The sequence below is a fragment of the Trachinotus anak genome, unplaced genomic scaffold (assembly GCF_046630095.1).
Source record: "Trachinotus anak isolate AG129_WGS33_773 ecotype Australia unplaced genomic scaffold, CSIRO_AGI_Tana_v1 ptg000014l, whole genome shotgun sequence".
In the NCBI taxonomy this organism is placed as follows: Eukaryota; Metazoa; Chordata; class Actinopteri; order Carangiformes; family Carangidae; genus Trachinotus; species Trachinotus anak.
The window spans coordinates 18,018,189-18,031,986 of record NW_027273865.1 but is presented as its reverse complement, the minus strand read 5'-3'; the positions used below and the strand labels follow the sequence as shown (position 1 = coordinate 18,031,986).

Here is a 13,798-nt window from a genome sequence, read left to right as displayed (position 1 = left end):
GTATCTCTCCACCTTCCACTCCCCTCTCCCCTCACCTTTTTTTTTTCCTCCCTGCCTCCCTTCCATCTGTCTTCTCTCCAGGTCTCTGTCTGGACGTATTGTTGGAGGTGTGTGGTGGTTCTTCACCCTTATCATCATCTCCTCTTACACAGCCAACCTGGCTGCCTTCCTCACTGTGGAGAGGATGGTCTCACCCATAGAGAGTGCCGAGGACTTGGCCAAGCAGACAGAAATAGCCTACGGGACATTGGACTCAGGCTCTACGAAGGAGTTCTTCAGGGTATGGACGCATTCTGCTCATTTACTTAATTTCTTTAGAGGTTTCAGGCTTCTAAGTTAAATTAAGTTAATGTTAAGTGAAGCTAATTTGCTACTGAGCTCAGGCTACAGAAAGGCAGAAAGTCTGTTTTCAGCCTGTTGGTCTCGCTGTTAATATTATTGTAAAAACTTGACCTGTAGCACACAACCAGCTATGTTCACACCTTCATTTGAAATTCTTGTCAAAATCTCAAGGTTTTAAGTATACCCACAAAAGCCAGAGGGAGTTTTAAGGTGACCTGTTGAGTTTTTGACTACTTGTAGAGGAGTAGCACAATATATTTATGAGTGACTCCCCATTTTGTTTGTGTCTAGCACACACATAGATCCAACACACTTTTGTGCTAATGGTTTCCTGCTGTTTCACTTATCAGTAGTCTGTGGCAATAAAACGAAACGAAACGAAATGAAACGAAATGAAACGAAACGTAGCAATGACCTAGGAAAAAAGAAAATGCTATATAGTTAAGGAAATACATTAACACCTCTATTAGCAATGATATGCACAATGCATTTTGGTGAAAAACACTTAATGTGTTAGTGTATATTTTTCTTTGGCTCTTTCAAAGGGGTTGTGGTAAAAATGTGATGATATCCCTTATATTCGCCAGGTAATGCCTCTTTGCCTTGCGTGGTTATATCCTTTACCTTCACCCCTTTCACCACAGCATTAAAAGGGTAGCATGGAGATATGAAAGGGAATATCAGGGTGCAAGGGCAAAAGATGCTATAGCAGCGTAGGCAGTTGGATAATGTCCTTAAATGAGGGAGAAAGTCAATAGGCAGCCAGTAAAAGAAAGCAAATATGAGGGAGGTGTTGTCTCCTTCACTGAAGCCAGACAAAAGCTAAACAGCAGAATTCTGCACTGACTGTAGGTGGAACAAGGACGAGTGACTAATAACAGTGTAAATAGTCCTGGTGGGAGGGGAAGAATGAATGGCTGACTTGCTCCTCAACTTGAACTGACAGAGGCTTTAATTTTGAAAATGGCGCAAAGATGAAATGTCTGATTTTCACTTTGCAGTTAATTTGTTTATAAAGTTTAAAAAAGGGGGGTTTTGGAGGAAAATACTGGATAAGAAGAGGGACTATCGTGGGATTTTTAATGTTTCTGATTCTCAAACAATCATGATTAGAGTGAAACAATGATTGTTTACCATACCCCTGTTACATTTAATCACTCTCCTATCCTATCAAATAAAGCAGTAATGATCATAATAACAAATAGTACAGAGCAGTGAAGCAGGGGTGGTCTAGGTAGACAGAAGAGGTGGATAGAGCTGGAACAGAATATACTACAGGGAGCTGTTAACAATTAAATAGCAAGCAGGAAATGATAGCAGAGTCGAGTGAAGTGACCCAGAGCAGACCTGGCGTGGCCTCGCCACAGTGACCTATTCACCCATGTGGATTGCAATTACATAAGTTAAACAAACACACACACACACACACACACACACACACACACACACACACAGATAGGATTTTCTGCTGACATGTCATCACATGTTCACAAACAAATCTGCTTTGTCATTTTGTCTGTCACATATTCAGAATTGATTTTGTGCTCATGCATTGTGTGTGTATATATATACACACATATACTGTATATATTCCAATTTACACTTTGTAAAGACACGCACACTAGAGTGTATCTGGGGATGTTGGGGGGGGGTGTAGCAGACAGTTTGTGCTCCTGTGAGCGGCTCTGGCATCATCAACATAACGAGCGAGCTGAAATCTGTGGAGGGTGAAAAAGCAATTTACTCTCCCACAGCTGAGGGGGATTCGCCACCACCATTAATTATCTGTGTGTGTTTGTGTGAGCATGTGTGTGTATGTAAGCAGCATGCATGTATGCATATTCAGCCATGTATGCACAGTATGAGTGTTTACATATGTGTAACGTGAGTGCGTTCAGCTCACATGAGCACATTTGCGTGCTGATGTATATTTAAAAGTGTTTCTTCGTAGTGCGGATGCCTGAAGGTGACTTGCAGCGTCTCTTTCCTCCTTCACAGCCTCACTCATTGTTAAAGAATCTGGAAAGAGTCACACTGTACTGTGACACATCCATCCCTCCAAGGCCAGATGCTGCTTTATATGTGCACGGCCATCAACATCGCCGTCTCTTCAACACACACACACACACACACGGGTAGATACATGCAGTGCAGACAAGCAACACACATACACACACACAAGCGTGCACATATTTTGCTGCGGCCAGACAGACATACAGTTGGTTGTGAAAAATTAAGGAAATTGTATGGATGGATGGATTAAACTTGAGGAATGAGAATGCTATTAGTACTGGAGGTGTAAAGAAGGTGATGAACTGGATACTAAATGGAGACAGAGAGAAGGAGAGAAAGGGTAGAATGAGAGACGAGGGGCCTGCTGGTCCTTATGGATGTCAGTGACATTTTTATGGGATAGGTGTCCGTCACGCACTAGCAACACACTCACATGTGCATGCACACACGTACACATCGTCCCCGGGCGCTGTTTTCAGTGGCTAAGGCCATGGCTTGTCGCTTGCAGAGCGACAGAATAACACTTTATCACCAGAAGAGAGGGGGAAAGAAAGAAACAGGACGCTTGTTTAGGATGACAATTTGACTCCTCCACTTGTTATTTTCACTCTTGAGTACACACTGTCCACACACATACACAGAATCACATCATTTACACACATGTAAACCTGTACACAGAACCACACATACACACACGGACACTTGCGTACATGCACATCTGCTGTATGTACACAGTATAATCTAATGCATCATACCAGACAGATCCTCTGAAAAGCTCTTCAGTTGGACCAGATGACCATATTCTTAACTGCACAATCAGATCAGTATGCCACTATTCCAGTCATAAGCTCATTTGAAGAAAGATTGATGCCTGACTTGTCAGGGGAGCCATAGTGTTACATTTTAAATGTGGTTATAAATGTCATTATATGCCGGAGGATCAGAATGGAAGATGGAAGACACAGCTCTTCATCAGCGGTGTAATTTTATTCAAGGACTGTAAGAGTCAAAAGCCCCAGCAGTTTGCTCTACATCATAAGAAACTAGAGTGATAAATGAAATGCAGTTGAAACTCAGTACTGTATTGTTGTTTCTATTGAAGAGGCATGGAAAAAATACTAATCAATAAACAGCACTGAGTGTCATGGTGTCAACATACTGAGTAGTGCGCGTTGTTTTCATCTCTTCAGTTCTCATATTTATATCTCAGATTTTTACAATTTGTCTCAGTAAGAATGGTATGTTGATTTGAATAATCAAATCTGTGGTTAGAGAAGCTGCTTTGGGCACCGCAGCAAGGTGTGAATGGCCATCCAGAAATAGACACACAGTATGGGTGCATTAACACAGTAACACAATAGTCTTTAAAGATAAAGCTGCTGGTGTTGTGTATTTTTCTTAGGGTCAGCAAATCGGCTGAAAAGCCAAGAATGTGTTAGTTTGTTTCTAAAGACTTTCAAATTTCCCAACCATGTCTCAGCCCCACGCTCAATCATTCCTATTGAAGACACAAATCTTTTAAAATAGGTCACATACAGTACATATAGTTTTATTAAGGGCTAAGTACTGTACCAAAATAGCTGGGCACTGCAGTTTTTAGCAAACTTTATTCAGTCAGGAGCGAATACTTCATTTGCTAGGGACTATTTTCAGCAGTGGATTCATCCACATTTTGCTGCTGAGTGTTTACAGCAGCAGGACAGCGTCCAGTATGTGGGACTGACTCAAAATAGACCACAGGAGCTCTCTCCATGGTAATGAAGGGACACAACAATCTAGGCTCACTGATGTGTTTTTAATAGTTTTTTGACAAAAATGAATGTCCATGTCACAGAGGAAAAAGTTAATGGGCTACACAGGCAATACTTGACTATTATGATATATTAGAAGTATGATTAATTCATTGTTGTTTTGCTCTTTCCATTGAATTTGTTAAAAGTGTGAATATAGACTATCACCAACTTTATTCTTAAAGGAATAAAAAAGAAAGTGCAAAAAAAACTGAAATATCTTGAGTGAGTTTATACATTGTCAGTTTTTGTCAAATCACCTGAATCGTGTTCAAAAGGTTCAGAAGTCTTCAAACTCACACTGTGTTCTTTGCTTTGTAAGACTTTAGCCATCCATACAATTCTACCATATCTGCACCTATCAAAGATTTAGGCTATTTAGGAGGGACATGGCTATCTTTCTCTCAACCTGTTATCTTTTATCCCCAAGTGAAATAATCTTATCTTCTCCTCACTTGACCACAAAAACTATCCTCCAGGAGAGGATCTAGCCTTGTATGTCAGCATAATGATGCCCATCCATTACTAATTAGCCTCTGCTCTGTCCTCTTCACCCTCCACCATCCCAGAGGTCCAAAATAGCTGTATACGAGAAGATGTGGTCATATATGAAATCTGCTGAGCCGACTGTCTTTACCAAGACCACAGCGGAGGGCGTGGCGAGGGTCCGCAAGTCCAAGGGGAAGTACGCCTTCCTCCTGGAGTCTACTATGAACGAATACACGGAGCAGCGCAAGCCTTGTGACACCATGAAAGTCGGGGGAAACCTGGACTCCAAAGGATATGGCATTGCTACACCGAAAGGCTCACAGTTAAGGTGGGTGGAATAGTGTAACAATAGGAAACAGTAACAAAGCTGATACTGTACTATTGCTGCGATATTCCACCTACCCTGCTGTGCCTTTTATACCACACCTAGATTAACCTGTCACTGCTGTCAGGTGAAAACATCTCACCCACAAAAAATTAAGAATTTAGACACATTTGATTTTTTTTTTGTGCTCGTAATCACAAGGATAGGTCATACAAAATATGGCACCTGTGCAATTTATGTATTTATGATTAAATAGGTTTTCACCCAGCAGCAGCGACATACATAGACAAGTGTGTTGACTATGTAGATTATGTTTCATCATACTTTTCTTCCCTTTTTAATTCCTTTATCTTTCACTTTCTGGCTTTTTTTTTCTTTCTTGTGTTTTTTTCCTCACATCTCTCTGCTAATTTAGGGCCTGTTAGCTCCATTTCTGTCTGCGTCACTGTCATTTGTCCATCCCTTCACACTCATATCCATCCACTCTTCCCTGTTGCTCCTTCAATCACTCTGTTTCTCCACAGGGCCACCTTACAGGTAACTCTGCCCATTTGTCTGTTGTCTCGTCCCGTTGTTCCTTTCATCCTCAGAAATGGTAGTCATGATGGTGATAATGATGATGATGATGATGATAATGACTATTATAGGAGAGATTTATTAACTTAATATATGACCGTAAGGAGGGGCAGAACTTCAGACTGCTGCCACTACATCCAGGGCCACAAGGGGGAATTTATAGATGAGCAGGAAACAAAAAATGAGAGATGGGAAGCAGAGGGGCTTGGCCAATGGGGGGACAAGAAAGTAATCACAATACAGGATCCCACATCAGAAATACTGAGTGACAAATGAAAAAGGAAAATGTTACTTAAATTTTTAAACCAGTTAAATTGGATGGTAATTGAACAATGCCAATTAAAACCCAAATCAAACTGTTTATTTTGTGTGTGTCTTAATAAAGACAGTATAAAATGGAGGGAACAAATGAGAAAGTGAGTGAATAGGTACTAAAGTAGGTCCTTCTGTTTTAATTTTCCCTCAGCAGACAATTGTTTATCTGGCTTGTTAACGAGAGCCCAAAGCAACAGTCCCGGTAGATTTCACTGCTATCAATGCAAATAATTCATTTTTCTGGTGACTGTGACAGCAGTATCGTATAGTCAAATGTGACAAGTGCCTGCTGTGGGAAAATAATTGACTAAATTCAGTAAAGCCAGACCACTCGCTCTCTTCTCTCCCTCCATCTCTCTCTGTCAGCATTTCAGATTTGCCTTACAAAAGGCAAAACGCAAACAGCACATCAGCCTCACATCCTGTCCCTATAACTTTCCCCTGAGTGTGTTGCAAACAAGTCCCTCAAAACCCCAGTCACTGTAGTTTATCCCTGTTTTTTACAAAAAAGAAAATAGGTTTTTCCGTTTATGGGGGAAAAGTGACAGACAGCGGGTGGATAGGTCCCTTTTAAAGCCCCCCCCCCCCAAACACATTCCTGGGACTATCCACGGTTGTCTCTGGCTTCTCTCAATCAGCGGAAACCCAATCTACCTGGTGCACGCATGTGGCTGGGAGTGTGCACGTCAGGTGTGCCTGCCTCTCCTCTCGGTGCACCAATCACAACGCTAATTTAACTTAATGATGATGATGAGGAGAATGAATACCCTGATGATTAAAATGAACATTAGGAATGTATGCTTTCTGGAGTATAGCTACTTTTGATATGATCGTTGATATGTGACTGTTCATGACTCACAGATATGTTTGAACTGTTTTCATCCATACCTCTTATGTTGAAGAGATTAGTCATGGCCTGTAGCTTAGATCACCCCAGAGAACGCTGTCTCCCTCTGAATCTCTTGATTATCTTTACCCAGAGAGCTAAATAGGGGATTTTATGCCTTTTAATTTAGCATTGGTAAAATGTGAATCTACACGCAAACACTCAATTGAAAAGTGCAGTATTTGTCGAGTGGGGAGAGTGTTTTACTCTACTTTTTTGAGATGTGATGGGACTTCCAGATAGGCAGGTCTACAGACAAGGGGGCAGACTAACAAACAAGCAGGTCACGACCGCAGTGGCCCTTTTTAGAGATTAGGCTGATTAGAGCATCTCTTACAAACGAAACAGTGCTCAGGGTGTTAGCAGAAGGGAGTAATGAAAAGAAAGTGTTTTACGGGTAGTGGTAAACAAAAACAAAAAAAAAAAGAGAGGGAGGACAAAATAAATTTATGAAGGACATGTGGGGAAAAAAATGATAAAATCATTCAGCTCCTGCAGCCATGTTTTGTAGACACTCTTGTTGACATTGTACTAAGAGAACAGACCACACATTTAGGCAATCGAGAGACACTTGCAGGAACAGGGTATCGCCGATTGCTGTTCCAGTTTTGCTTCTCTACATCTCATTCAACTGTTGGATTGTCTGTCTGTCTGAAAAGGGGCATTGTTTAAACTTAACCTAGCAGTGTAGATTGAGTGCATATTACCTCCCAGGAAAACATGGGTTACACTTCATGTCAAGACAGAACCAAAAGAAAATTTCTAAAGATTTGTGATCCATTTTGTCATCTCTACTTCTCTGTTGAAGTTATTGATGACATGATGACACAGTTGAAAGCATGGATTCTTTGATGTCTTCTGGGTGATGTACTGAAGTGCCAATGAGAAGCACTAACATCTGACAGTCGCGACTTTGTTTCTAAATGGCACAGCATTCACAAGGTACAGTATGTTCTTCACAAATCTGACTGAGCTGACAAAACTGACAAAAGGTGGCTTCCTTTTGTTGAGAAGCTGACTCTCTAGGAGTGAAGCTTGCAAGTGTCGAGGCTTTCCACAATGCAACTACTGTTAAACCTGTTTTGAAAATCCATGTTTTCAAGTGCATTCCAAGGCAGTGATCATAACTGCTTTCGAATACTAAACACAACTGATTTACCTATTTCTACTGGGTTAAAAATATCAGCAAGTTGATTTTGATAATATTCCAACATAAAGAGTTGCAGCTGCTCTCTTTATGAACGTGCCAGAAATAAAGAGCTTAGATGAATACATGTGCAGAAGCAGCATGAATGCCCAATGTTTAGCCCTGTGTCCCTGAATTTTGTTTCGAGGTCAATCCCTTCAGGGGTGTGAGCAGGAGGGCTGTAGGATACTGGAGCCACACGACCAAACACACACTCACACACGCATACAGACAGCAGAAGGGGGCAAAAGCACCATCAGCAGGCTGCAGAGACCTGGTTAACACAATTTATACCAGCAATCTGACACTCACTGTGGAGCATCCTCTGTTAGTGCAGCCAGTAAAGGAGTGACAGCGACAGAGAAGGGATGCATAAAACAAATACCACAAAATAACAATAAGTATCTTTATAAAAACAGAAAATGTGAGACGTGAAATAAATGGGGGGAAAAAATGTCTCTAAGGTAGAAAGAAAGTCAAAGAGAAAGAGTAAGAGAGAGCGTTGTCTGGGGTGCATTCTTCCCCACTAACCTTCCTTTGTTGCTTCAACCCATCTGATTTTTCCTCCCTCTGCTCCCTCTCCTCCTCATTTCCCTCCCCTTCTTCCTCCTGGCTGTGGTCCCCACGTCCATCTTGTCTGTCTGTCCCTCCATCCTCTGCTCTGACCAAACTATCTTATCTGTCCCTCCTTTTTTACTTAAAGAAACGCGGTCAACCTGGCCGTGCTAAAGCTCAACGAGCAGGGCCTGTTGGACAAATTGAAAAACAAGTGGTGGTATGACAAAGGAGAATGTGGCAGCGGGGGAGGGGATTCCAAGGTTAGCCCTCTCTGTCTGCCCACCCCACCACTGGGGGACGGGGGCTGCTCACCGGCTGAGCAGCCTGCGACAGTCCCCGTCCCGGGAGGGTATCGCATGCATCTGCCCTAGGAAAGAGTCAAGCAGCAAACAGGGAGGGCAAAAGTGACACCCTAAAATCTCCTGAGACACCTCGCGGCTTCAAAAATAGGCACAGTGTTGCATCTGTGGTCAGTGGTGTGTGGACTTTCATAAAAAGGTCCAGACTCAATGACAAAGGTACAACACTTCGCTTGTTGAGATGCAGAGAATGTGAATATTATGTCCTTGTAAAGAAAAACTTCCAAAAATTTGACATGACATTTTAAAAGAAATCAGTCAGCGGTCTTTAAGAGACACAAAAGAGAACCAAAGTGCTTTTTTAAAAGATTAATATGTCATTTTATATTGAATCATCAGAAAAAAAATTCTAAATCATGCAGGGAAATATGTCTCCTTCGTGGGTGAGTGGCTATTTTCAAATGTGTTTGGCAAAGATCTGGTAACGCCCCTCTGGAAGGACAGAGTGTGTTCATGGGAGGAGAGTTCAGTGATGGACACATGGAAAAAGAAAAGAGAGCAGTTACTGCCAAGACAGGAATATTCGCCCCCTAGTGGCAGCTCTGGGGAGAGGAGAGAGAAGAACGACAGAAAGATGTGACAATGAACCTCATCACTCCACTGTTGCTCAAGTACACAGCAGACGAAACAGGTCATGAGACACGTAATGGGAAATTGAGACCCGAGTGAACCTATAACTATCTCTCGGATTCTTTTAGTCTCATGTTGACTGGAGGCAGAGGCGAGGATGAATAATTGATAGAAGCAGAATGCAATTACTGGATAAAGTTTCCTACTTCTCCTGTTTGTTTGTAGAATTTCAACAATTCTGTTCGGGGTAGTTTTTCTTTCAGTTCAGTTTCCTGCATTGTGTTTTGTTTTAGGCAAAGGCATTTGATTCCTACTTGCTCAAATCCTGTCTACCATGTATTTCATGTAATAACAGTAAAAGTTTAGACAGATGTACCCAGCAAATCCCTAAATTGAGATGTGAAACCATTTGTCAGTCCATCCAGCTTCTTCAAAAATGTAAACAAGTCTACAACAACGATAACAGTTGTATGAGGCTGATAGCAAGCTAACATGCTCACAGTGACAATGCTAACACGCTGATGTTCTGCAGGTTATATTTACCATTTACTCCATCACAGTTTAGCATGCTAACATATGCTAATTAGCAGTAAACAGAAAGTTGAGAATTGTGACCAGTTAAGGTACCATAGGAAAAGTCAGGGTACAACTGAACGATTCGTGCTAAGGGATACATGAAGTTTTGCACAAAATCTCAAATAGTTGTTGAGGCATTTCACTAAAAACCACAAATATCTCACGGTGCCACTACAGGAAAAGTCAGAGGATCACCAAAGTCACTAGGATACATTGTCTGGGAGTCTTGAATGTATAAAATTTCAGCCCGGTATTTGTTGACACATTTCAGTTTGGACCCAGTGGTGGGCTGACCAACAAACCAACATTACCGTTAATCAAGCTACGCTGCTAGCATAGCCAAAATTACCTTGCAGTGTTTTCATTCATTAAGTTAGAGTGAAGAGATGTAATGAGGAAAAGACATGGGACATCAGCGCAACAAGAACAGATCCTTCCTGTAACAAGTTGTAGAGTTTATGAAATCCTCAGCTACAGGTTCAGACCTGTCTGAGTGCAGCTCACTCTCCCAGCTGTTGCACAGTGCTGGCCTGATGCAAATAGTCCTGGCTTAACAGTACTTACCTCTGCTTCAGTGTAGGATCAGCCGGGGCAGTATGGATGTGTTACCTGAAGTGACAAAGGTGGGTCCCACTCATATGTCTGTAGCTCGCTTTAGCTCCTCGCTCCCCCCAGCCCCTCCTCAACGAGCATACACACATGTACTCAGTGGGATCCATGCTAGGTCACTTGATTCTAAACAAAAAGTTTCTATGTGACTGAGCTGTGCAATGCAAATGTGAAATACCCTAATAACATAAAATAACATGATCTATGATGTTATTTATGTTATTTTTACACGCGAAGAACCCCGGTAAACCTTGCAGTTTTGAAACTGAGCGAAGCAGGCGTCTTAGACAAACTGAAAAACAAATGGTGGTATGACAAGGGAGAGTGTGGACCCAAGGACTCTGGAAGTAAGGTCAGTCTCACGCTGCTGCGGCCCACAGAACGCTAGCCTGAAACTCTCATCCTGAATACGCTCCAGATTACTGCAACTACTGTCTTAGAGCTAGAATTTTTAAACACCTTTTCAATTAGCCTGAAACACACCTTGAATGTGCTCCAAAGTAGACTAGACTATCCATTCAGTGATTTACTCCAAATTCTTTCCTATGTCTATTTTGATGGTGGACCACATTTATCTAAATCTGCATCAGATTAAACTCAGATTCTTGTTCAGTTTCTGTAGCAATCTGTGGCAATCCCATCTTCATTACAGTCAGCATTAGAACTTTAGTGTAAATTGTGATTATCATCAGCCAATTTTCACTCATGTTTTTGTTTTGACCTCATACACTAGTCCATTTTTGGTAGCCTGAAAGACATCCACCAGATGATAATATCACTGTTTCTTTATCTTCAGCAGTAATAATTTGTTTGCAAACACTGACTTTTGCCTTCATGTTTGAAATTTAATCTAGGCTACTTATTTATATCCATAACTTGAAGTAACACTTGGTAATGCTTTATTTTACAGGTGCATGTTTTTTTTCTGGAAGAACTCTATTATTTGGTACTAATTATAGGTTAAATGTTCAGTTTGTACACTACATTATAAATTAATTAGTAGTATATCCACAGTGCACATCAGGGCAGCTGAACAATTAAAAATGTGACTTTTGTCAACAGGTGACCATGCGATTTTACAAATATTGAGATTCAAGTTTTCAATAACAAATGAATAATGAATTAATAAGTACTTGGGTTTAATGGCGCATATCCTTTCTCTGGAAATCAACAGCTCCATTAAAATTTAGCAATAGCTGAATTATAAATAACTGCCTCCATCTTCCCTGTAATTAGGACCAAATTACATTGTTCTTATTCTCCCTTGAAATTATTTGGAAATGACAGACCTGTGAAATAAAGCTTTACCGTATTTTATAATAGCATTGCTAGTGTTACAGCTAATTTATACTGCATATCTTGGCACTGAAAAACATTCATCACAGTTATTTTTCAGAGTAGAAAAGAAGTTGTTGGAAAATTTACCATGGGAGTTGCTCTAGATGTTTAGAACAGGCTACTGGAGCTTTTAAATGTCATAAAAACTACTGTGAAATGTCATCACCGCTCAGATTAAAGCCTGCTCTGTCATTTATTCAAGTGATTTACACTCTTTTTGGCTAACTTGAGTAGATGAGTAGATGTTGAATCAAGCTGTTTTATATGATTGTGTTGCAGTAGAAATGTAGAGTGTGCTGTAGTTGTACTGACTGTCACAGATATGTAGTATATGTATGTAGTAGCTGTTGTTGTAGCTGTAGAAGCAGAGTGTAATAATGTGATAATTCATAATAATACCATAAAGTAGTACTGCAGTAAAATATAATATTGGAATTTGTCTTTGTGTCTAATCTGTTGTACCCTATTTTCTCTATCTGCTTTTTCCCGCCTCTTTGTCTGTGCTCTCACCACTCCACTATGACATCCCCCCTCCTTTCTTGTCATGCTTTCTCCATATTCTCTATCCATCATTTATTTCATCCTCTACCATTCTTCTCTCGATAATTCTCCTTTTCTCCTTCGTTTCATATTTTCACTCCACCTCTCCTCCCTATCCCTCATAATCTTCTTTTTCATGCACCTACCTTAACTAACCCACCACTTTCCTTCATCTTCCTCAACAACCGTCCATCAACTCACGCCAACACTTGGCCTCGACTCCTCCCTCCCTTCCTCCCCCACTCTGGCTCCCTCTCTCCAGGACAAGTCGTCCCAGGCTCTGAGCCTGTCCAACGTGGCTGGGGTCTTCTACATCCTTGTGGGCGGCCTTGGCCTAGCCATGCTGGTGGCCCTGGTCGAGTTCTGCTACAAGTCACGGGCCGAAGCCAAGCGCATGAAGGTGGACCTTAGCCCCCCCCACTGCCCCAGCCCCTCCCCCAGCACCCAGAATCTAGCCACTTATAGGGAGGGGTACAACGTGTACGGCTCCGAGGGGGTCAAGATATAGGGGTAGGATTTAGAGGCTCCCATATAGGTGGGGTAATGGTGGTGTTGATCATGGTGGTGGTGCTGTAGATTATTGTATTGTCGATGTAGAGGCTGTTGCAGCAGCCCCACGCAACCGTGTTGTTCTTCATGTGGTGAGGATGTGGTCAAGCATTGTGGAACCAATGTAGCTTTTTATGCTCTGTGAAAGCTTATTTCGCCTGCTTTGTTTATTTATTGGCCTAATATTTTCTTACATTTTTGGGTTCAAATTTGTTTTGAGTTTTGTTTTGATTATTTTTTTTTCATTATTTAGCACCTCACTAGAATGAGGTTACATTTATGCAACTAAAGATTTGGTTCCATCGTCTTTGGCTGCAGGTGATGATGATGATGGTGATGCTCTTTGCCAATGACTTGACTAGGCACCTGCATTGTAATTTCAGCTAATAGTTTGGCAAAATATTGATGAAGCAGGGATGTACAACTCCAGCATCAGGGCCTACTATTGTACTAGATACTTTCTTATGTACTGTATAGAGCTTCAAGACAACGATAGCTGAAGCTCTAGCTAAGCATCTATCACCACCACCCACTCCCTGCAAGAAACCACGTACAGCGGCTCAGATATTTACAAATTGCCCCTTGAAGTTTAAAAACTGTACATATAGTGTATACTGCGCTTTGGTGTAGTTTGTATTGACACCAACAAAATTATATTGGAATGAAAGGAACTTCCTGATATATCAGGGCTAATAATCAGCATACATTATAGAAGTTCCATACTAATAGCTAAAATTCATATGTTATCAATTCCTCACAGTGTCAGAAAATCGTATG

At 41.3% G+C, this 13,798-nt stretch overlaps 1 protein-coding gene across 7 annotated transcripts in view; it reads left to right on the top strand.

Moving 5' to 3' along the window:
- gria4a (glutamate receptor, ionotropic, AMPA 4a) overlaps positions 1-13,798 on the top strand; it is a 251,711-nt gene that overhangs the window by 231,619 nt on the left and 6,294 nt on the right. For 2 of the 7 annotated variants that reach the window (XM_071496138.1, XM_071496132.1), the window contains 4 exons: positions 82-280; positions 4,715-4,962; positions 8,626-8,740; positions 12,735-12,872. In XM_071496138.1, coding sequence (XP_071352239.1) covers positions 82-280; positions 4,715-4,962; positions 8,626-8,740; positions 12,735-12,872 — 700 coding nt within the window. Of the gene's footprint in view, positions 1-81; positions 281-4,714; positions 4,963-8,625; positions 10,960-12,734; positions 12,983-13,798 lie in introns of those variants that run through there. The other 5 variants (XR_011693439.1, XM_071496134.1, XM_071496135.1 and 2 more) reach the window with 5 other exon arrangements.